Here is a 24,272-nt window from a genome sequence, read left to right as displayed (position 1 = left end):
AAAATGGGGGAGGGGGGTGACACATAAGGGGTTAAGCAAAACATACCAGATAATATATTTCCAGTTCATCATTCGGATGTAAATGAAACTGAAATGGAGCAAATGGACTCAGACTCTTTTGGCAGTGTGAGCAGGTGCCAAATCCTGCTGGAAACGAAATCAGCATCTTCAAAAAGCTGGTCAGCAGAAGGAAACATGAAGTGCTCCAAGATTTCTTGGTAAATGGTTGCAGTGACTTTGGTTTCCAAAAAACACAATGGACCAACACCAACAGATGACATTGCACCCCAAATCATCAGACTGTGGAAACTTAACTGGACCTAACTGGCAACTTGGGCTATGAGTTTTCTCCACCCTTCCTCCAGACTCCAGGACCTTGGTTTCCAAATTTAATACAAAACTCGATATTATCTGTATTTTATTGCCTTGTTCCCACATGTGGAATGGCAATTAAGTTGCATCTAATCTAATCTAATCTGAAAAAAGGACTTTGGATCACTGGGCAACAGTCCAGTTCTTCTTCTCCTTAGCGCAGGTAAGATGCCTCTGACGTTGTCCTTGGTACAGGACTGGTTTAACAAGAGAAATACGACAACTGTTGCCAAATTCCTTGACACGTCTGTGTGTCGTGGCTCTTTATGCCTTGACCCCAGCCTCAGTCCATTCCTTGTGAAGTTCACTTAAATTCAGGCTGCAGTTCTCTTGGTTAGTTGTGCATCCTTTTCTTCCACACTCTTTTGTTCCACTCAACTTTCTGTTAACATGCTTGGATACAGTACTCTGTGAACAGCCAGCTTCTTTGGTAATGAATGTTTTTGACTTACCCTGCTTGTCAAGGGTGTCAATGATTGACAGAGACCATTTTGAAGGCTCAGGAAAACTTTGCAGGGGTTGTTGATTAGCATGTCATCATATTCTAATTTGTTGAGATCGTGAATTGGTGGGTTTTTGTTAAATGTAAGCCAAAATCATCACAATTAAAAACCAAAGACTTGTCTGTGTACATTGAATGTATTTAATACATGAGTTTCACAATTCGAGTTGAATTACTGAAATAAATGAACTTTTCCTTGACAATCTAATTTATTGAGAAGCACCTATACTTGGTAATAAAGCTCTTCTGATTCTGATTCTAAATCTAGAGTTTGATTACAACAATGACAACGTTCTGACACGTGATTTCTAACCCCAATAGAGTTCAGAATGTCTATAAATGCCGATCCCAATGCATCTTTTTCATTATCAACATGAATTTTAATATCATCAACAATTAAAACTTTATCTGCAGCCAGCGCTAACTCAGAAAATCAGCAAACTCTTTAATAAAGTCTGTATGGTGCCCTTGTGACCTGTATACAGTTGCCAGTACAAGCATCACAGGGGATTTATCATTAAGTTTCTCTGGATAATGTTATCTAGTTTGCTTGACAATCCTCATAAGGCTGCGGTTCTCTCGGTTGGGTGTGCATCTCTTTCTTCCACACTGTTTCGTTCCACTCAACTTTCTGTTAACATGCTTGGATACAGCACTCTGTGAACAGCCTCTATGTGAAAGAGTTTCTATGTGTTGTGAATGAACCCCTTCGAGTCGATTAACACGTATACGCATTATGAGTCATTTTCTCCGGATATCCCTGAAAACCAATGTTCTGTATGTGTTTTATGGCCTTATTCAAGTGATTTAACATTTTTTAGTTTTTTACTAACCACGCATAATATTTTTTTTCTCAAAAACACAATCATTTACATACATGCATTTCACATATTATTATAGCCCAGTTTGTGCTGATCACAGTGAGACTAGACTTTAGCCATTTAAATGTGTATAACAAACTGAAAAAAGCACAAATGTCAGGGCATGACAAAACTTCTCCAGGCCCCAAAAATACCCTTAGACCTCAGAGGGTTAACTGACTTCTGTGACATGAGAGAGAAGAGCTGCACCACCCCAGGAGGGATGAAGAGCATCTCTTTTCAACAGGCCAGGTCTGCCCCAAAAACTCGTTCAATTGTCTATGAAACCTATGTTATTCTGCGGGCACCACTTAGACATCCAGCCATTGAGTGATGACAGTCTGCTGTGTATCTCATCACCATGGTAAGCAGGGTTTTCCCTTATTTTGGAGTGTTACAAGCTCTTGGTGCTTGAAGAAGATCTGCAAAGTTGCAAAGACTAAAGTCTCAAATCCAATGAGATATTATTTATTAAAGTTAGGAGACAACCACCCCCTCCTAAAATTGCTCATTCTAACATGCCCCCACATATCTACATCACTCTGTGGGAAGATTTGCATAACACCTCCCAAATGTGCACGCAAAGAAAGAAGGTGTAACTTTGATTCTCTCAGTTGCCGCCACCACAATGTTGTGGAGACGCTGTGTGTTTTGTTCTGAAAGCGAAACTACTTTGTTTGGCCTTCCAAAAGAGGACACACTTGAAATCAGTGCTTAAGTTGTATTTACAACACTGTTTCAGAACAGTTTAACCCAAATATTCAGATGTGTGCAGCACATTTTATGGAGTACCAGCAGCTGTCTAGCTGGCCAATCAGAGCACACCTCACTTTTCAGAATGATGAGCTTTGTAAAAATAGAGATGTTTCAGAAAGGCGGGGCATAGAGGAGAAACAATAATGTACATTATGTGGAGAATAATGTGTTTTTTTTACCTTAAACTGCATAAATGCATTTCATTACACCAAATACACAAAATGATGTTCTTTTTAGCAATGACATATGACCTCTTTAATGTTATTTTTAGTGATCTCCGACTGGCGAAATCGAACATAATTAGCGTCAGCATGAAAAACAATCTCACTGAATTTACGTTTAGCATTAGCCAGCACTTTTAAATTTGCCAAGATGTCAGGCGCTCTGGCTCCCAGTAAACAGTGGACTATGGTGTCTCTATTTTCACGTTCAGTAAAACTTAAACTTTAAAACTTTAACTTTCTCTTTGGATGAAAGGAACTGGTTTTACTGGTTTTTCTGTTGAACCGGTTGAATTACAGTACATTGTTTGTTTGGCTCTTGACTTACTGAATTATACAATTATTGATATTCATATTCTTTTGCATATGTTTCTACTATAATGTTGGCAAACTAGACTCTTCGAGTTGAAATCACTTAAAGCATACAGAATACCACTTTGATGGCGAGTTTTTTTTTTTTGAAGGTTCAGGATTTTGTCATAAAAGGTTTCAAAGATGTTAAAGCCTGTTCAAGAGAAGAACTATGAAATATCAAGAGAGATTGATTGGAGTCTCTATATACTTGAAATTACATTACTTGACCTATTGTGAAGAAACATTTTCCAGTAAAGATTTTATCTAAAAAGACCTTCATATTTTCCCTCATTTCCTCATACAATATATCCCCTTGTTTGATGGTGAAACAAAGAGGTGGAGCAACCCAGATATGATGACAATTTATGATCCTACCATTCCTAGCAGACAGCACAGAATCTACTTCAGGCTGCTGTAAGGTATAATAGACATTTCATGATATTAATTTTGTTTGCATTTAAGATTGTAGTTATGCATTTTTTGTATGTTTTATTTATTTTCCTTTTTCTTTTTCAGATTGAGCCATGATGACGCAAATCTCACTCCATACAGTTATCATCCTTTTTTTCATTCTGCAAAGTAAAGTAGGAACTCTGGCTTTCAAGTTTATGCTAACTAGATCCATTACCCACCAAGAAATAACACAAAAAGCAATTTTACAAACAACAGCAGAAGTCTGTAAGACTCAGGCACTTCAACAAGGAAGAGATTTTGTCCAGGTGAGCATTGAAAGGAATCATTATTTTGTTGACGCGTGTCTAAGTATTATTCAGTAAAATTTTAGTGCATTTAACTCTGACGCCAGCCACCGTCAGCGATTTTGATGGACTCCAGTATTTTTTGCTGTATGAATATTTGAATATGCAATACACCAAAATTAAGATCAAAGCTTTTATTTTTAAACAAATTTTATAAAAATGTATAAAAAGGTGAGAAAATCACATCTTTATAAAAAACTTAATCTGTATAATATTTAGTACGATTATCAAAGCATAAATCCAGTAAATCTCTTCCATCAACATCCTCAAAGCTTGCACAGACATATATCACTTTCTGGATCAACATTTTACTCTGTAACATTATGCAGTTTTAATTTATATGCTGTCAATTGCTAATGATCGCATTATTTATAATATGCATCTGTTTACGTAAGTGATCACCTGTTCCTCCATCTGGTTGAAGTGTGTCTTTATTCGGGAGGTTTTGTACCCATTCTAAAGATGTGCAATCGCATGCTCAAGTGTATTACAGTGAAAATGTAAAATATAAAAACGTATTAATAGCGGAGAAGCGTTGTCTTCTAAATTACAAGATAACTTGTCAATGGCAGGCAAAGTTAATCTAGTACATTTACATTTATGCATTTAGCAGACACTTTTATCCAAAGCAACTTAAAAATGGAGACAAAAGAAGCAATCAAACCAACAAAAGAGCAATAATATGAGTTATGTATTATGGCAATTCTCTGAAGTAGGAAGTAATAAGATGATACATATAGATTATTTAATTATTTAATAATAAATTTAATATTGTGTTTTTATTATCATAAAAAAATAAATAAATAAAAATCAAGCTTTCATTCCATGTATATTCGGGGCCTAAAATGTATTACTAGCTATAATTTTCTTAATGTAACCAATAATTAGTAACAGGCTACAATTTTATAAGTAACCTGCCCCACACTGGTTGTGCTAGAAATTACTAAACAGAATGTTTTATTTACAAACTTCCTTGCATTTGCAAGTTCATGACACAATTCAGTCTGCATACACTGTCTGTTATTTTAATGGAAGTTTACTAATATATAATACAGATTATTTTCTGTTTCAGCCAAGCGTACTGACAGTTGAGTCTCTGACAGAAGCTTGCTCATCTCCTACATCAGCTAAAGGTTTCCAACAAGCCATTAATACAGTTTGTGATAGTAATGCCGGGATTGATAAGCATCACATGTTGGATGCAGAATACCACTTTGATAATGAGAGTTTTGAGAAGGGCCAGAACCTTATCAAATATGGTGTCACAGCTGTTAAAAATGCTGCAAATGAGAAGAACTACGAAATGGCAAGAGAGCGGTTGGGTGAGATTATGCATACTATACAGGTGTGTCATTAGAAAGAACCTTTTTACTTTTGTACAAATTACAAAGTACGAACCTTTACTTTTGTATCAGTACACATTTATCACAGAACTTAAACAATAATGCAACAATCTAATTCATTATTATTATTATTCAAATCTTTTAATCCTGCACCTCAAAACATCTTAAGTGTTTATGTGCAGAATTTCAATTTAATTGTAATCAAGAAATTATTTATAAATGAAACAAAACATAAAAAAAAAAATAAAAAACCAAGATGACGGAAGAAAGCAACAGAGCCCAATCAACCGAGTCAATAAGAATCAATTGATAAAAGGGGTAGACCATTTTAGATAAGGGGATGACCTCTGAAACAGTGAAAGAATTTCAATATGATATTTTTCATAACTAATTAATTAAAATAAAACATTAAATCGACAGCCCTAATTTAGCTATATATGTAAGGAATAATTGATGATGGGGTGTTGAATTATTAGAAAATAATGCACACCCGGGGTGGTTATTAGGCCATGACACAAAGTGGAGTAACACCTCAGGTGTACATTATTTTCTAATAATTAAATGTAACAGAGTCAATTATTACGCTTATACTACTGTTACCACATCTCAAGACATTTTTCAGATGATCTGTTTCAAGGCATTCATAAGGTTTTTGTCATTAAAGCAAACAGTATCATCTCATTAATATAAATAATGAAAATAAAATTAATATTAATTATTAAAGGTATAGTTCACTCAAAAATTTACAAGAAAATTCTAAAGATATTTTTTATAATGTCTATTAGACACTTCATATTAAACACAATAATGGAATTAAATTATAATTAAAATTTGAGGTTATTTCTGAGCCAGATTTATGTGTGTGTTATGTGTGTCTATCTTCCTTGACTCTACAGGATTTCTACAGTCACAGCAACTGGATAGAACTAGGGAATCTTTTTCCATACTCTAACCTGACCAGACCTGATGGGAAAATAGATAATACTGCAGGTATGGCAAAAAATGAATGTTTTTCTGTTTTATGCATTTCATGTATACAACAGTCAAACCAAACCAAACCAAAAAATGGTACACTTTTTTAAATCAAATTGTTGAATTCATTCCCTGGTCTGTCTTAACTGATCTCACAAATTCAGTGAATACAAACTATTGGTTATCAATTAAAGTCAGTCTCAATAAGTATAATCCACATGGCTGATTAGGGAATTAAAGGGTTAGTTCTTCGAAAAATCATAATTATGTTATAAATAACTCACCCTCATGTCGTTCCCAACCCGTGAGACCTCTGTTTATCTTTGGAACACAGTTTACTTTTACTGTCCATGTCCAGAAAGGTAAGAAAAACATCATCAAAGTAGTCCATGTGACATCAGAGGGTCAGTTAGAATATTTTGAAGCATCGAAAATACATTTTGGTCCAAAAATAGCAAAAAATACAACTTTATTCATCATTGAATTCTCTTCCGTGTCTGTTGTGAGAGAGTTCAAAACAAAGCAGTTTGTGATATCCTGTTCACGAACGAATCATTCGATGTAACCGGATCTTTTTGAACCAGTTCACCAAATTGAAATCGTTTTAAACGGTTCGCGTCTCCAATACGCATTAATCCACAAATGACTTAAGCTGTTAACTTTTTTAATGTGGCTGACACTCCCTCTGAGTTCAAACAAACCAATATCCCGGAGTAATTCATTTACTCAAACAGTACACTGACTGAACTGCTGTGAAGAGAGAACTGAAGATGAACACCAAGCCGAGCCAGATAATGAACAAAATATTGACTCATCGGTTTCCGGGATCACCAGTAGTTCTTTTGGACATTTTGATTCAATAAACCGGTTGAAGAAAACGGTTCACCGGTTCTTTTGCGATTGACGTAATGGTTGTAATGGTTCAAGTCTATGCAAAAGAATGTTGTGGTCAATTGTGTCAAACGCAGCACTAAGATCCAATAAAACTAATAGAGAGAAGTTGGGAATGGAGGAAGTTGCATTCTATCACAAAAACAGAGACCATTGTTATCAAAAGTATGGGAATACTTCAAACAGAGACCAAATAAAATGGGCATTTGTTCCCTTTGAAAAACCGATATGGTGTACCACGGCAGCACAACTGCGATGCACGAGCACCTCAGAGGAAAAGGTCCTGGCGCTCTCCGGGGGTTACGGTTACGGTTGGTGACCAACTTCCTGGTTCAGGTCTCTGCTGCAGATGTGATGGAACGACCGCATCAGATTTGGCGATTCTAAAATTAGAAACTGATGTGATATTAAGTGTCTAATAAACGCAGACTTGCTCATTGCATGATTCTGATATGCTTGTAAAGATTACAAGTTATTGATATGATCACCCATAGCGGCTGAAGTAAAGATAAAATAAAAAATAAAGTAAGTCTGTATTGGCGCGGGTTTCGAACACGCGTTAGGGGTTGTTCACATATCGCGCCTAAAAACGCGTGGAAAACGCTAGTCCCGACGCTTTCTCCTTCTTCCCAAAGCGCTCGGGCAGTTGCACCCCTGGGATGTCTGCCGTTGCTAAGCAACCATGACGTGCTCTCTTCATGAAGATGCGGAAATTTCAGCAAAGGATAAATGGATTTGCAGCACTAAAAATTGCTTGCAGTAGCTCTGCTACTAAATTTATTTCAAAATGGCAATCCATATACAGCTATGATCAGCAGTGCCTTCATCTTAGCTGAGCTTTCAACGTTGTTACGGGACAGGATGAAACTGATTGGTTAGTTCTTGTCACATGACCTGCTGTGCGCTTGCGGCATTCTGAAAAGGTGAGATGTTTTTAACTCAATGCGTTACGGACGCGCCTGTTTTTGCGTGCACGTCGCGACCGCGTCGCTTCAATTACGAGCGCGCATACCGCACACCAACATTGGAAATAACGAACTTGAGAGCGCAAAAAGACGCGATATGTGAACGGCCCCTTAAAAGACAGCGTGCCGAGAGACAAGTCACAGACCACCGAGCTGCCCCGAATCAGCTCCAGATCTCTGGAAACCATGCTAAACCATAGCAGAACCCTGACTACATTTTTTGGTTTGTGATGCTAAAGAACATTTCATGACGTTTATATTATAAGCTAATTATAAGCGCTATCGTAAACTCATATTTACCATAGTAAAATAATTTTCTTTGCCTCTTTATTTTTGTATACTGTAAAAACATCAACCACATTGGTTGAAAATGAATAAAGGTTGAAATATTATATTAGAAGTTGTACTTATATTTTTTTGTAAAGTTATCCAAAGGATTCATTAGCTAATCAGAAAAAGAAAATTAGATTAATTATTTATTGTAATAATAATAATTGTTACAGTAGTCGATTAATTGAAAAAATAATCGTTAGATTAGTCAACAGAAAAAATAATCGTTAGTTGCAGCTCTAATAGGGTCTAACATACATGTTGTTGGTTTAGATGATTTAACAAGTTTATACAATTCTTCCTCTCCTATAGTAGAGAATGAGTGGAACTGTTCCTCAGGGGGTCTATAGTGCACTGTCTATCTCTAATAGTATCGATTTTAGAAGTGAAGTAGTTCATAAAGTCATTACTGCTGTGGTGTTGGGAAATGTCAACACTTGTTGAGGCTTTATTTTTCGTTAATTTAGCCACTGTATTGAATAAATACCTGGGGTTATGTTTGTTTTCTTCTAAAAGAGAAGAAAAGTAATCGGTTCTAGCAGTTTTTAATGCTTTTCTGTAGGATAGGTTACTTTTCCGCCAAGCAATACGAAATACCTCTAGTTTTGTTTTCCTCCAGTTGCGCTCAATTTTTCGGGCTGCTCTCTTTAGGGTGCGAGTATGCTCATTATACCATGGTGTCATACTGGTTTCCTTAACCTTCCTTAAGCGTAAAGGAGCAACTGTATTTAAGATGCTGGAAAAGAGTCCATAGTTTCTGTTACATCATCAAGTTGTTCTGAGGTTTTGGATATGCTAAGGAATTTGGATACATCAGGAAGATAACTTAAAAAGTAGAATTTACAATTTTGGCTATATGAAGTTTGCACAAAACTAAATAATGATCTGAGATATCATCTGAAGCTATATAATTTATATATATATATATATATATATATATATATATATATATATATATATATATATATATATATATTAGAAGCTATATAATTTAAAACAAGGCAAGATGTCTGTTAATTATTATGCTCTTAAGTTCAGGACTCTCACGGCCATAAGTGGGTGGAACGAACAAGCCCTCACAACCACCTATCGTCAGGGATTGGCTCCACAAGTGTGGTTGCATCTAGCTGCATACGAGGATACCATCAGGCTTGAACGCTTCATCCAGCTCTCCATCCGCTTCGCCACTCGTATACATTCGTGTCTCGAAGAGCACCAGGGCCAGCCTCAGCACAGCTTCGCCCTCTGCTGACCAGAATCCATCAGCACTCCAGAACCAGCCCACGAACCCATGCAACTGGACACTACTCGAATGACAGTGACTGAACGGCAGAGACGGCTGACACAGAATCTGTGTTTATACTGTGGATCCCCGAGGCATATTCTCTCCATGTGCCCCATACGCCCTCCTCGTCAGATGAATCAGATGAAGCCACTCACCACTGTTGTAACACTTACTGCTGCTGATGTTTCCATTCCACTCAATGCAATCCTCAATTCTGGGTCAGCCGGCAACTTCATCTCTGGCTCCCTCTGATGTCAGCTTAACCTCACAACCACGGCGACACCGTCCGCCTATCAAATCCACTCAATAACCGGAAGACTGCTAAGCAAGAGACAGGTTTGCCATAGTGTCAGCCCACTTCTATTGCAAATCGGCATACTACACATGGAGAAGATTCATCTGCTGGTTCTGGAGGAATCCACCACTGACGTGATCCTTGGGCGCCCGTGGTTAGAGCAGCACCACCCAGTCATCTCCTGGAGATCAGGCGAAGTCCTGAAGTGGGGCAACAGCTGTTTCCAGGACTGCCTGTCCGAGTTTCCTGTCCCATCCTCTCCGCTTCCTGAACAGCTTTCTGTCTGCGCCACATCCATTGAAAGCCCAATGGAGAAATGGTCCGTGGATATACCCTCGTGTTACACCCCTTCAGTAACTTCTTCTGCCCTGAGAGAGCCTCCAAGCTGCCTCCACACTGGCCATGGGACTGCGCCATTGATCTGCTTCCAGGTGCGCCAGTGCCAAAAGGAAGGATCTATGCAGTTCCTTGGCATCCGGATGAACGGGGGGATGCTGGATGCCATCAGGAACTGGCCAACACCCTCTACCATCACCAACAACTCCAACGATTCCTCGGCTTCTCCAACTTCTACCACCACTTCATCCAAGACTACAGCTCCATTACCAGTCCCCTTACAAGCCTCCTCCGGAATAAGCCCAAGTCTTTGTCCTGGACCCCTGCAGCCACGGAAGCATTCAACAACCTTAAAGAAGCCTTCACTACCGCTCCACTCCTGGTCCATCCCGACACCAACAGGCCCTTCATTGTGGAAGTCAATGCCTCCACCACAGGAGTTGGAGAGGTGCTTTCACAGCAGCAGGGGAACCCCAGCAGACTCCACCCATGTGCCTTCTTCTCCCGTAAGCTCAACCCGGCGGAGGCCAATTATGACATCGGCATCTGCGAACTCCAGGCATTGGCTGGAGGGAGCAAGAAATCCGTTCTGACAGACCATAAGAACTTGGAGTCTCGTTGTTAGTCACCCGGGGAAAGCCCTGAAGAACCTGACACGATACTTCCCAAAAAGCTCATTGTCAGCCCGATCTCCTGGTCCACGGAAACCATACCCTCCACCGATACCTCCACCAATGCTCCACCGGGTTGCCCATCAGGCTTACAGTACATCAACAGGACACGGTGCACTCCACTCATCCACTCTGCTCACACCTCACTAGGCACTGGCCACCCGGGGGTCAATGAAACCCTCTCGCTGCTAAAAGAGAACATTGTGTCAGACAGAAGACCTCAGTTCATCTCGCGACTCTGAAAGGCCTTCTTCTCATTCCTAGGTGTGGCTGTCAGCCTATGATCAGGGTACCATCCGCAGTGGAACGGGCAGACGGAGAGGAAGATCCAAGAGATCGGTCACTTCCTCCGTACCTTCTGTCATGGCCACCAGGACTCTTGGAACCAGTTCCTGGAATGGGCCGAGTATACACAAAATCCCTGCGCTAGCCATCCACCGGACTCACACCACTGTAGTGCGTACTTGGCTACCAACCGCCTCTATTTCCCTGGTCAGGGGAACCCTCGGACGTACCAGCTGTCAACTACTGGTTCCGAGAGAGCGAGAGGGTCTGGGACTTCGCCCACCACCAGCTACAACAGGCCCTACGTAGACACAGAATGAAAGCAGACCTCCACCGTTCCGAAGTCAAACTGAATCGTTTTAAACGGTTCGCGTCTCCAATACGCATTAATCCACAAATGATTAACTTGTTTAATGTGGCTGACACTCCCTCTGAGTTAAAACAAACCAAAATCCCGGAGTAATTCATTTACTCAAACAGTACACTGACTGAACTGATGTGAAGAGAGAACTGAAGATGAACACCGAGCCGAGCCAGAAAACGAAAAACAGACTGACTCGTTCACGAGTCAAGAACTGTTTCTGTCAGACGTGTCCGATTCGAGAACCGAAGAGCTGATGATACTGCGCTTGTGTGATTCAGCGTGAAGCAAACCGACACACAGAGCGTCTGAACCGAACTGATTCTTTTGGTGATTGATTCTGAACTGATTCTGTGCTAATGTTATGAGCGTGGGTAAACCGAAGGCTTGCAGTCATCGCCAATGACGCCATTACGTCGAGCGCAAAAGAACCGGTGAACTGTTTTCTTCAACCGGTATATTGAATTGAACTGTCAGAAAGAACTACTGGTGATCCGAAAACCGATGCAACCGGTTCTTGACTCGTGAACGAGTCATTATCTGGCTTGGCTCGGTGTTCATCTCTCTCTTCACAGCAGTTCAGTCAGCACGCGCAGTCTCCTTAATCGCTTGATTCGCTCAATGATGTGCCAGGTTCATCAAACCTGCCATCTACAGTTCTGGCAGTGGTAATGTGGGTTTTTAATGGCATGATTCGTAACATTTTTATAATTGTAACGAGTAACGATGCAGCACATAAAAAAAATATCGGAGTAAAAGTATTAAACTCATCGAAAATATGTAGTGAAGTAAAAGTGCAAGTAGGAGAAAAAAATAATACTCTAGTAAAGTACAGATACCGCCTTTTAGTACTTAAGTACAGTAGTGAAGTAGTTCTACTTCGTTACTATACATCTCTGTTTATAAACAGCTGTCTAAAGGGTACAATCAAAATAATCAAACTGATATTACAAAAAAATACACCCGAAGAAGCAGGACCAGAGGAAATGGAGGACCTAGAGCGAGAGGACAAACATCAAGGATCTGACAACACAAGACAGGGTAATGCACATTATATAGCATGGCAAATGAGCCGCAGCTGAAGCTGATCGCTCATAATGAACAATCGGCCTCACCCACACGCCACGTTAATTCACACACACATACAGAAAACAAAGCACAGATGAGATCATGATCCCATGAACCGTGACAGTACTCCTCCTCCTAAGAGCGCCTCCTGGCACTCTCCATCGATCTTTCCTGTTGATTATGATCATCAATAAGGGAATGATCCAATATGTCCCTGGCAGGAACCCAATTTCTCTCCTCCGGAACATAACCTTCCCAGTCCACCAAGTACTGGGAGGAAACAGTGGAGGAACCGGAACTGGTGGATTAAGTGGAGAATAAACGGGCTTTAATTTAGAGACATGGAACACGGAATGAATTCTCCGGTATGCTGGAGGACGTTTCTTTGCCACTGGACTAAGAATCTTAGTCACAGGAAATATGCCAATAAATTTGGGAGCAAGTCAAAGCCACACTTTTTGACCAACGACGTAGACAGGAGGCTTCGACCGGTGGTGATCGTCCTTAGCCTTGGTGTGCGCTCCCACCCGATGAAGTCTCTTCAACGACACCCCTGGAAGAAGGCATGAGCAGAGACCACAACTTCTGATTCCAAACTGGGGAAAATAGGTGGCTGGTAACATAAGCTGCACTCAAAAGGCGAGAGGCCCGTGGAAGACACTGGTTAAGAGTTATGTGCGTACTCAACCCATGAGAGTTGCCCATGAGAGTCCAGGAAGTGGGATTCTGTGCGACCAAACATCGCAACACCCTCTCCAGATCCTGTTTGGCCCACTAATCTGACCGTTGGTCTGAGTGTGAAACCCAGAAAACACACGTACATTCGCCCCCAGTAAACGACAAAACTCTCTCCAAAATTTGGACACAAATTGGGGTCCCCTGTCGGACACCACGTCTATCGGGAGGCCTTGAATACGAAAGACGTGATTTACCACAGTAACCACTGTCTCCATGGCAGAAGGTAATTTAGGCAAGGGAATAAAATGAGCCGCCTTAGAGAACTGGTCCACTACAATCAAAACAACCGTATTGCCTCGGGAGAATGGAAGGGCAGTAACAAAATTGAGTGTGATGTGGAACAAGGGTCTCAAAGGGACAGACAGCTGTTGAAACAACCCCTCTGTCGGGCCAGTGCGAGCCAGGGCTTAAAACGGGCCGGGCGGGGATAATAGCCTCCGGCCTGTAGCACCGAGGCCAGAATAGCGCAGGGTTTCCACAGTCGAGCCTGAAGCTCCACTGCGCATCACTAAAACATGCCCTTTACACACCTCTCTGAAACAACGGCACGCAACCCCATCCTTTCACCAACAAAGATAAGTTATGAGAAAACTAATAAGAAAAAATTTTTTTTGGAACATGCGCAATCACAAAAAAAACATGATAAAAGTGGCCGTTTGTTCCAGAGAGGAATCTTTGTTTAATATTCAAATTCAAAAGCATCAATGTTTACCATAGAATTAGTGATACATTTATCATAATTAATTAATTTATCAGGACTCCAAATTAATCAAATAGAAATACATTTATTTCTATTTTATTTATTTTTTAACAATTATGAAAATAGCCTGCTTATTCAGTTGGGTCTGTTTCTGTTTATTTGTAGCCACGATAGCCTAAACGTCACATTTCGAATGAATGATAATATCTCAATTTTTATAAAAGCTCCTGACCAAAAAACATTCTTATACTTATATGATAGGCAACGTGGAGCTAAACTATCGAAACGAGACTTATGGCAGATAATATAAGTTACTAATTAAATACACGATTGTGATAGAGAATAAGCTGATGTCTGATTTCTTCAAGCGGTCATATTTACCATGTTTACAAGTAAGAGTGATTTTTGAACTCAACTTATTTTACAAAATTTTAATGCTGGAGTTATAGCTGTTATCTTTCTGTAATGATCTGCAGCGCTGAGCTCTCCAGACTCAGAGAAACTCTGCCTTTGTTCATAACCCCTCCTCTAGCCCCAGCTGGCCGGCTTTGGCCCAAGGTTTTTGTCGGGCCAAAAAACCAGGGCCGTTGGCCCCGAGGAAGCCCTGATGAGGCACAATCAAGCCCCGGAAGTGACAGTGGAAAGTGACTGGCCCTGGCACACACTAGCATGCTAACCTTTGGCCCGACAGTGGAAACGCGGCTAATGAGTATCTCTGGTATAATGCACTCGGGAGAGAACAGGCGTTCGGACTGATCAAAAAGACGTGACCGGTTCTTGGAACCTGGATGGTAAGAAAGGGAAAAATTGAGACGGCCGAAAAATAGTGCCCAGCGAGCCTTCCTGGAGTTAAGGCATTTAGCAGATCTGATGTAATCAAGGTTCTTATGATCAACCCAAACAATAAAGGGACGAACCCTCTAACCAATCTAACCAATGACGCCATTCTTCCAATGCTAACTTCACGGCCAGCAACTCTCTGTTATCAATGTCATAATTGCACTCGGCAGGGGATAATCATCCGAAGCAGCACGCTTAGACACAATCGAACCTACCACCACTTCTGACGCATCGACCTCCACCACGAATTGGCGTGTGGGATCAGGGGCAATGAAAATAAAAGCCAAAACTAAGCAGCTCTTGAGGTTGGAAAATGCAGTCTTGGCTACCAGATAACCAGACACTCAAAATGCCCCTTGGGAGTATTAAACGCGGTCTTCCACTCATCCCCCTCCCTTATACGAACCAAATGATATGTATTACACAAATCTAATTTAGTGAAGATGGATGTTCCATGCAACCTCTCAAGAGCTGAAGGCATCAACAGCAAAGGATAAGTATTCTTTACTGTGATGTCATTCAATGCAAGGGCGCAAGAAGCCATCTTTCTTCATGACAAAAAAAAATCCTGCTCCAGCTAGTGAGCCCGGCTGCCAGAGAATCAGAAATGTATTTCTCCATGACCTCCCTTTCAGGAACCGAAAGTTTATATAATCTGCCTTTAGGTGGAGACATACCTGGAACTAGATCTATGGCACAGTCATAGGGATGGTGTGGAGGGAGAGAAGCAGCCCTGGACTTACTGAACACTTCCTTCAGGTTGCGGTACTCTACGAGCATGTTAGACAGGTTCACCACCTCATCCTGCAGCAGAGAAAAAGACACAGAGGAACAAGCAGAAATAAGGCAGGACGCATAGCATGACTCACTCCAGACAGATACAGAATTCTGACCAATTAATCCTATGGTTGTGTTGGGAGGGCCAGGGATGACCCAACACAATGGGTGCATGGGGAGAGTCAGTGATAAAAAAGGAAATCCTTTCAGTGTAATTCCCTGACGTGATGAGTGTCAAAGGTTTAGTAGAGTGAGTCAAAGAAGGTAGAGACTGTCCGTTGAGCTCCCTGACCGAAATCCTATGATCAAGCCGTATGATAGGAATGTGAAGGTTTCTAACAATTGTCACATCCAGGAAATTACCTTCAGCTCCTGAGTCCACTAATGCCTTGCATTCGTAGTCCTTGGCCACCCATTTCAGTCTTACCGAGAGGAGAGTATTAGACAAGGCTTTTTTCAGCGAGACTCCACCCGACAACAGCCTCAGTCCTCAGTATATGTAAATGCAAAGTCCTCTTCTTCTTCACCACTCTCTCTCCTCCCGGGAAAGCCAAGCTCTCCCTACCTGCATGGGTTTGCCCTCTGACGGATGACTGGTCACACCTGAGGAGTCCATAGGGAGGTATCCGTTTAACTCCATGCTTCATTGGTACTGACTATGCTGATCACCCTTTTGAAGAAGTGAGTCCACTCGAAGTGTGAGATCAATCAGTCCATCCAACCCCTGGAGTAACTCCTACGTAAATATCTCCCTTTGGATGCAACCAGCCAACCCATGCAGGAACCTGTCCCACTGCGCCTCCTCGTTCCATTTGCACTCCGCCGCTAGGGTTCGGAACTCGATGGAATAACAGGAGACGGACCGCTCTCCTTAATGAAGATCTGCAAGACCCTCCTCATCTCCTGTCTGAGGGTGTGGAACGAGGTACAGCAGAGATGTCGAATCTCTCACACCGCCGTTCCCCATAGTGCTGCTCGGCCAGTCAGTAGGGTGAGCACCAGAGCCACCCTGGATTCCTCCGTGGTGAACATGAGAAGCTGGAGTGATAAAAACATAGAACACTTGGTCAGAAAGGCTCTTCAGAGATAAGGTTCTCCGCCGTACATCTCAGGGGTAGGTAATCTGGGCTCCCGCTGCTGAGCGTTGTCTGCTAGTGTGGGGGGAACGAGTGGTGGGGGTGGTACAGTGGGTGATCTTAACAACTGTACCTGGGTGGTGAGCTCGGACACCTGCGCTACGAGCGCTTGCATAGCACACCCTGTTGCCAACATCTGCTTTTCTTGTTGATCTAAACAAGCGTTGTTGGAGGATGAAAAATCCCTATAGTGACGATGCTTCTGTTGAATCCATGTGTGGTCAGATGCTTCTGTCATGAGAAACTAGACAGGATTCAAGAGTGGATGCAAAACAAACAGTTTATTGGACAAAGCCAAAACAATGACAGAAAGCGACAATACAGGGCTCGCTGAGGGCTCATTGAGTGCTCGATATTCTTGATAGTGCAGGGACGAAAATGGGCAGCCAACATGATGAATCCTCACGGAGAGAAGAAAGGAAGAACCGAAGATCCAGCACCGGAGAAAATGGAGAACCAAGAGTGAGAGGACAAACATTAAGGATCTGACAACCCCAGACAGGGTAATGCAGATTATATAGTGTGGCAAATGAGCCGCGGATGAATCTGATCGCTAACAATCGGCCAAAAACTCGTCACGCTAATGCACACACACACAGAAAACAAAGCACAGATGAGATCATGATCCCATGAACCGTGACATAACCTGCTTCCCACTTTACATTTATTATTGATTTATTGCTATTTCTTGGCAAAATTTTACATTCATAAACCACTCATACAGTATTACCACATTCCCACAAGTTCCCATGAAAACTAAGTTAACTGATAATGTCCTAGTTACCACATAAATTGTCCAAAATGCTTCATTCGACTTTTGGAAATAGTCATCTACTCTTCCTTGAGGATGAACTCTGTCCTACTTTCTGTATGATCCCTTGTGACAAAGAAGTGCACTTAAGTATACTTTTATAGTGTACTTAGTATAAGTGTACTTATTGTGGAAATAATATACTTTAAAAGAACACACATAAGTGCAAATTAAATGTTATTTTCACCGCTTAGGTACATGTATTTGTAATTAATTTTAAATGTATCACATTTTTAAGTTGTATTAAATGCAATAAGTTGAACTTTTAAGTAATTTTTTTTAACCACTTAAGTGTGACTTTTTAGTACAATTATGTTCATAATTGCTTCTAGTGTAAGCAATTATATAGTAAAATAAAATATAGTTAAAGTGTACTACTAATATACTGACAAGAAATTAATGTGAACTAAAATAAACTTCAATGTCAGTTAACAATAAACTTAAGTGTGAAATAAATGTAATGTTTTTGACCACATAAATGCAAATTATTTGTACTTAATTTCAAATATATTACAATTTAAAAGTACATTAATTACAATTAGTTTAAATTTTAAGTGATATTTGAACCACTTAAGTGGGACTTTGGTATATTTTATATGTGATTTGAAATACGGTAAATATGTACTTCTTAATAAGCAATTAATGTGAAATAAAATATACTTCAATGTCATACATCTCTGGCAATGAAATTGAAATTTAGTATATTAAAACATTTAAAAAAAATAACCTCTTAATAACCTAGTTACAATCAATGCAAAAACACAAAAAGGTAAACCCTCTACATTTATTGACAAAACAATCCCTAAAACAAATACACAAAAATGATTTTTGCTGATGCACAAGAAAAACCCTACACAACACTTCAACTCACTTATTAGAAAGAGTCTGTAGAGCAATGCTAATTTCACCATCACAGAAAACATCATTCTGTAAGATGTATAAAACTGTTTCCTCATTGGGGACCTAAAAATGCAAACCTCAAAATTTACTGGTATTACTATCCTTGTGGAGACATTTGGTCGCCATAACATATAGGATTACTAACACACAATCAGACACGCACTTAATACAAAAACAATAAAGAAAATTATCATTCCATGTACAACAAATGAGACCTTATTGTAAAACATTGCCAAAGTGGGATACTTGTACCCCTGGTTTCACAGACAAGGCTTAAGACCAGCCCCAGACTAAAATGTAATTCTGAGCTGTTTCAACTGAAAGAAAATTGATCTTTAAATATACCAGTGCCTTTGTTTTGTCTCAAGATGCAAGCCAGTAATCTTTTTTTCTAAGGCATGTTAATGAAAATGACTTAAATGTCCTTATTGGACTATGATCCTGGCTTAGTCTAAGCCCTGTCTGTGAAACCAGGCCATTAGTTCTCAAACCTGTACTAGCACCAACATTAAACAGGACTGAAAGTTTTCTTCTAAAACTTACTCCAGCAACTGTAAAAAAATATGATGATTAGAGGGGTGTCTGGAAATGTACAGGTGGGAATATATTACTTGCAAATGGAAAAGATTAAAAGCAGTTAGAATCCATGGGGATATAGCACTTTTAACTTGTCATGAGTGATCAGGGTGAGCTGGCAACAATTCATTAAAAACTTCTAACATCACCTCTTCAGTACTGGTCTGTGTTTCCACACTGTAACTCATCTCCAGTAACAAAACTGTACTGATCCTGCAAAATGAATAAATAACTCCAGATAAGTGAAAAAACTACTACATATTACAAACACAAGCAGTAACGGAACATCTCGCTTATTTCTAGAGGTGGCTGATATATTGAATATTACTGGTGGTTATAATATCGATAATGTAGATTATATATTACAAGATCAGATCCCTGAATTTTGTTCAGTAGTGTTAAATTTAATCTTAAATCATTAAAAATATTGTATTTTCAGCAGCCAATCTATTTTTTGGTCCACAGACACGGTCACATTCCGATATCAGAATGCAGTCCGAGATAAATTACATGTTCAATTCAGCTCCTGAGTTCATGTAAAGAACTGCTACGTTATGGTGAAACCTACACAAATGGCAAGACTTAATTAAGAGTAAAGAAAACTTTTATTAAGATATACTTGATTCATCTTCTGCAGTACATAATGTCTCATCTGTACTCATCCAAACATTGTTCTCTTCTTGTTTGTTCCCTCACACACACATCGCGGTTACACAAACATGGCACATGGTGCATTTTTCAAAATCTGGTTAAGCATAGCGCCACCATGAAGTGGTATTTTGCCGCATGCGCATTAAACAATTAAACAAAAACTTAGCATTTAAAGCTTTCCATTTCTATTCAATTTCAAATTGTTCTAATTTGCTGTCTGGTTAGTCCAAAGACTATGGTTAGGCTCATTCACCTAACGAAAAAGTAATTTTTGTGCAGTTTAGTCTATAATAGAAACCAAATGTAGGTTATTTGAATGCAAATTAATATGGTTTAGATTTGTTACGTTTTTGCTTGCAATTAATGCATTAAAATGTGTGTTTAAGTTAACAACATAATGATATCGAAAGTATTCTGTACACAGATGTAAATTACGGTACTATTACAGACAAATGCAGTACTCTCATAAATGACACTGTCAAATGTCAAATATTATGTAGAAAAATAAACTTTATAGAGTTCATAGAGCAGGAGCTGGTGATGAAAATTTCAACAATAAGTTTTATTGGAGTATACTGTATAAGAAACTGTACTGAAGTTTATTTTTATTAATTGCATTAATGCACATAGTATACTGTATATTATATACTAATTAGTTATACATTTAAAATACATTAACAAATGTAATTTTGTAGAACACACTTAAGTTGAAATTAAAATAATTATTTTACATGTGCTTTAGTATATTGATAAATATATCAAAATAAGTGTACTTATTGAAAACACAATAAAATCATAATTATGTAAAATGTATAAGTAATACTTAATTAGACATTATCAAGAAGTGCATTTTTATAAAGTGCACTTAAGTATGTTAAGACCTATTGTCATTAAAGTGTAATCTCTTTAAGTACACTTCAGTGGCCTTTAATTTAAATTATATGATTATCTCCAATTGCACTTTTTAAAAAGCACTTCATTTTCACAAGGGATCTGAATTTCTGTTTTTTGAATTTGATGTTCAGAATTTCTTCTTCATCTTGAAAATGTGAAGCTGTATTTGCAGTCTAAGAGTTCAGAACAAAGAAATCTGCTGTTTGAAAAATACATGTCTATAACACTCTGCAAAAAAAGAAAGAAATTTAGTGTTACATTTAAAATTTTAATATTAAAATAAACAATAAAATTGAATTCAAAACTTAAAAGCTTCATAATTTATTAATATCTATTATTTAATAATATCTAATATATTTTGTTAAATTTCACTTGTCAGTAATTGAAATTAACACAATTTAATTCGTTTTCTCATATTTTAAGCTCCTTACTCCATCTCCGTTATGTGCACAGAGAGGTGGCTACAATGGAACATATTTTTTGGTATAAAGAATTATTAATTTTATATTTTTTATTTAAACATGCACCAAAGCAAAATACTCTGACAAAAAACAAAAACAATGCATAACAGTAATTTCTGTCTTTATCAGCAGTTCATTAATACCAAGGTTGCACACTACTCAGATTTTTATTTAAGACAAACAAATACAAATAAATAAATAAGAATGTTTAATCTGAATTGTGCTAAAGATACTGGATTGCATTATAAATGACTGGCTAGATAAGTTTGAAATGTCACCAATAGAATTTCATTTGTATACACTTCTTTATAGTTTAACAATCTATGGGCCAGTGAATAACACATCCTAGAATGACATTCAGGATTCAGGGAATAATGCAATTGAATTTCTTACTGAATTGTACCTTAGTAAATTTCCATTTTCGTATTTCTAATTCAAACTTTCTGGGAGATGTAATTCATTTAATTCAAATTCCATCTCCAAATCTTAAAGGGAGTGAATTCATACAAATTTACCCAACTCTGATTATTATAAAAAAATATTGGTCCAGTTCAGCTCTAATTGGATTTATATATTTAAAGGAGCCAGACCTACTTGTAGAAACTGTGATGATAACTGTAGTGGCAACATCCTGAAAGACATCATAGATGAGAAAAAACTGACATCAGGATACTTTGGATTGAAAAAGAAATCTGGTACTGAATTCATACTATCATTTATAACCTAATCAAATTTTAAAAATGCATAAAATTTGTTCACACTAATAAATCTTTTTTTAATATTGCAGGGAAATGTAGCCATGGAGGTTTCTTAGACTTTTCAAGTTTATCAGAACCTAGAGGTGGAATCAATAAAGATACCCACTCATCCAGCCATGGTGACCTTCATGAAGATGCTGCAAGAGTGGCTATTGCTGCGACCAGAGAACTACTGGAGGACATAAGAGGTTTCCTGGGAGACTCTGACTTTTTGAGGTTGGCCGACTTAAAAAAAATGTTTCATGCCTGCTGATTGAATGAATCACATTCAGAAATTACTGATTGCTGTTGACCACAGGCCAAAATAATATAATGCCATTGAATTAAAATAATTTGGTGTTTTACATGTTTTTACATGAATTTAAGATATATTTCTTTTCTCTTTTTTTGGTCACTTACTCTTAGATTGATGGGATTCTCTCAGAGTTCAGTTCTTTGCTTTGCTATTGATACCACAGGCAGCATGGGTGACGACATTGATGAAGTACGACGAGTCACTTTTGACATCACAGACAGAATGAGAGACACTGTGTCAGAGTACATTCTGGTGCCATTTAATGACCCTGGTTAGAGACATTTTTATTAATTGTTTCTTCATTTCACAGAGAATGTGTGTGTACAGTTACAGAAATTACAGACATCTCAACTCAAAATTACATACAACTACTAATTAGCGAGGAAACATGATTTATTATTATTATTATAATTACAACCCGAATTCTGGAAAAGTTGGGACGTTTTTTATTAATTGTTTTTTAGTTTTTATTTGATAACTGACTCTTTTACACTCCCAAAGACTTTGGACCGCTAATAAGAACAACAGATCCTGATGAGTTCAAATTACAGATTAATGCCCTTCAACCCCATGATGGAGGAGACGCACCAGAGCTCTGCCTCTCAGGACTCCGGGTATGAGAACATCAATCAGTGTATTGCATTAATTATGGTAATCAAACCAACTTCTACTTATGTCCTATACAACATACTTATATTTATTTATTTATTTAATTTCCCAGCTGGCTCTGACTGGCTCTCCTCCCCAGACTAAAATATATGTTTTCACTGATGCTGATGCAAAGGACAAAGAGTTAAAAAGCACTGTGTTGGCATTGATTGAAAGCACAAAGTCTGTAGTACGTATTACAAGTTTCTTTTCATTTTATGGACATAGACATTTTGCCAGATCTAAATAAATGAGTTTGTCAGTCAGTAAGTCACATTTTCTCTTCTACTTTTTATAGGTGAACTTCATGCTGACTAATGGTTTTGCTGCTCGTCGGAGAAGAAGTGTGGATCTGAATCAAGGACAGAATCAGAATTACTCCACCAGGATCTCCAATCCCTTAAATCAGGTTTATGAGGATTTAGCGCTGGCCTCTGGAGGGCAGGCGATTGAAGTTACCAAAGCAACACTTCCTCACGCCACCAGAATAATAGTGGATGCCTCCACATCTTCTCTAGTAATGAAATCATTATCTAAAACATTTTACCCCATGCAGTATTTGTGTTATTATGTATTTCTCAGTCACATGGATGGAAAATAATTCTTATACCATTCACAATATTGAAAAAAAAAAATATATATATATATACAGTGGGGCTCGAAAGTTTGGGCACCCCTTGCAGAATCTGTGAAAATGTGAGTAATTAAAAAAAAATAAGAGAGATCATACTAAATGTATGTTATATTTGATTTATTGTACTGTGATTGAAGATATTGTACATAAAAGATATTAACATTTAGTCCACAAGACAAAAATATTAATATAATATAATAATACTGTGTGCTGTTACCTGATGATCCTCGACTGTCTTTCTGTTTGTGATGGTTGTGCATGAGTCCCTTGTTTGCTCTGAACAGTTAAACTGTTCTTCAGAAAAATCTTTAAGGTCCTGCAGATTCTTCCATCCTTTTCCAGCATCTTTGCGTATTTGAACCCTTTCCAGCAGTGACTTTATGATTTTGAGATACATCTTTTCAGACTGAGGACATTTGAGGCACTCAAACACAACTATTAAAAAAGGTTCAAACGTTCACTGATGCTCCAGAAGGAAACAAGATGCATTAAGAGCTGGGGGTGAAAACTTTTGAACATGATGAAGATGGCCAAATTTGTCTTATTTTGTTGAAATATGATTTTTTTTTTCCCATTTAGTTTCTCCTTCTGGAGCATCAGTGAATGTTTGGATCTTTTTTAATAGTTGTGTTTGAGTCCCTCAAATGTCCTCAGTCTGAAAAGATGTATCTCAAAATCATACAGTCACACGCATTTTTTCTGAAGAACGCTGCTCAGTTTAACTGTTCAGAACAAACAAGGGACTCATGCACAACCATCACAAACCAGAAAGACAGTCGTGGATCATCAGGTAACAGCACACAGTATTGAGAACCAAGGGTTCACAAA

The 24,272-nt window shown here is 38.7% G+C and overlaps 1 protein-coding gene across 1 annotated transcript in view; it reads left to right on the top strand.

Annotated features, from left to right (window-relative positions):
- Positions 1 to 3,602: 3,602 nt before the first annotated feature.
- LOC132106012 (uncharacterized) overlaps positions 3,603 to 24,272 on the top strand; it is a 31,029-nt gene continuing 10,359 nt past the window's right edge. The window contains exons 1-14 of the mRNA XM_059511595.1: positions 3,603 to 3,784; positions 4,896 to 5,168; positions 6,063 to 6,156; positions 9,452 to 9,514; positions 9,581 to 9,771; positions 9,868 to 10,223; positions 10,259 to 10,860; positions 11,200 to 11,367; positions 21,691 to 21,804; positions 21,897 to 22,083; positions 22,273 to 22,433; positions 22,664 to 22,776; positions 22,884 to 23,000; positions 23,109 to 23,327. Of these exons, the coding sequence (XP_059367578.1) occupies positions 3,674 to 3,784; positions 4,896 to 5,168; positions 6,063 to 6,156; positions 9,452 to 9,514; positions 9,581 to 9,771; positions 9,868 to 10,223; positions 10,259 to 10,860; positions 11,200 to 11,367; positions 21,691 to 21,804; positions 21,897 to 22,083; positions 22,273 to 22,433; positions 22,664 to 22,776; positions 22,884 to 23,000; positions 23,109 to 23,327 (2,769 nt within the window). The 5' untranslated portion in view covers positions 3,603 to 3,673. The remainder of the gene's footprint in view (positions 3,785 to 4,895; positions 5,169 to 6,062; positions 6,157 to 9,451; positions 9,515 to 9,580; positions 9,772 to 9,867; positions 10,224 to 10,258; positions 10,861 to 11,199; positions 11,368 to 21,690; positions 21,805 to 21,896; positions 22,084 to 22,272; positions 22,434 to 22,663; positions 22,777 to 22,883; positions 23,001 to 23,108; positions 23,328 to 24,272) is intronic.

The sequence above is a fragment of the Carassius carassius genome, chromosome 26, assembly GCF_963082965.1.
Source record: "Carassius carassius chromosome 26, fCarCar2.1, whole genome shotgun sequence".
Lineage (NCBI taxonomy): Eukaryota > Metazoa > Chordata > Actinopteri > Cypriniformes > Cyprinidae > Carassius > Carassius carassius.
The sequence above is the reverse complement of the archived record's forward strand: the minus strand, read 5'-3'. Positions and strand labels throughout refer to the sequence as shown.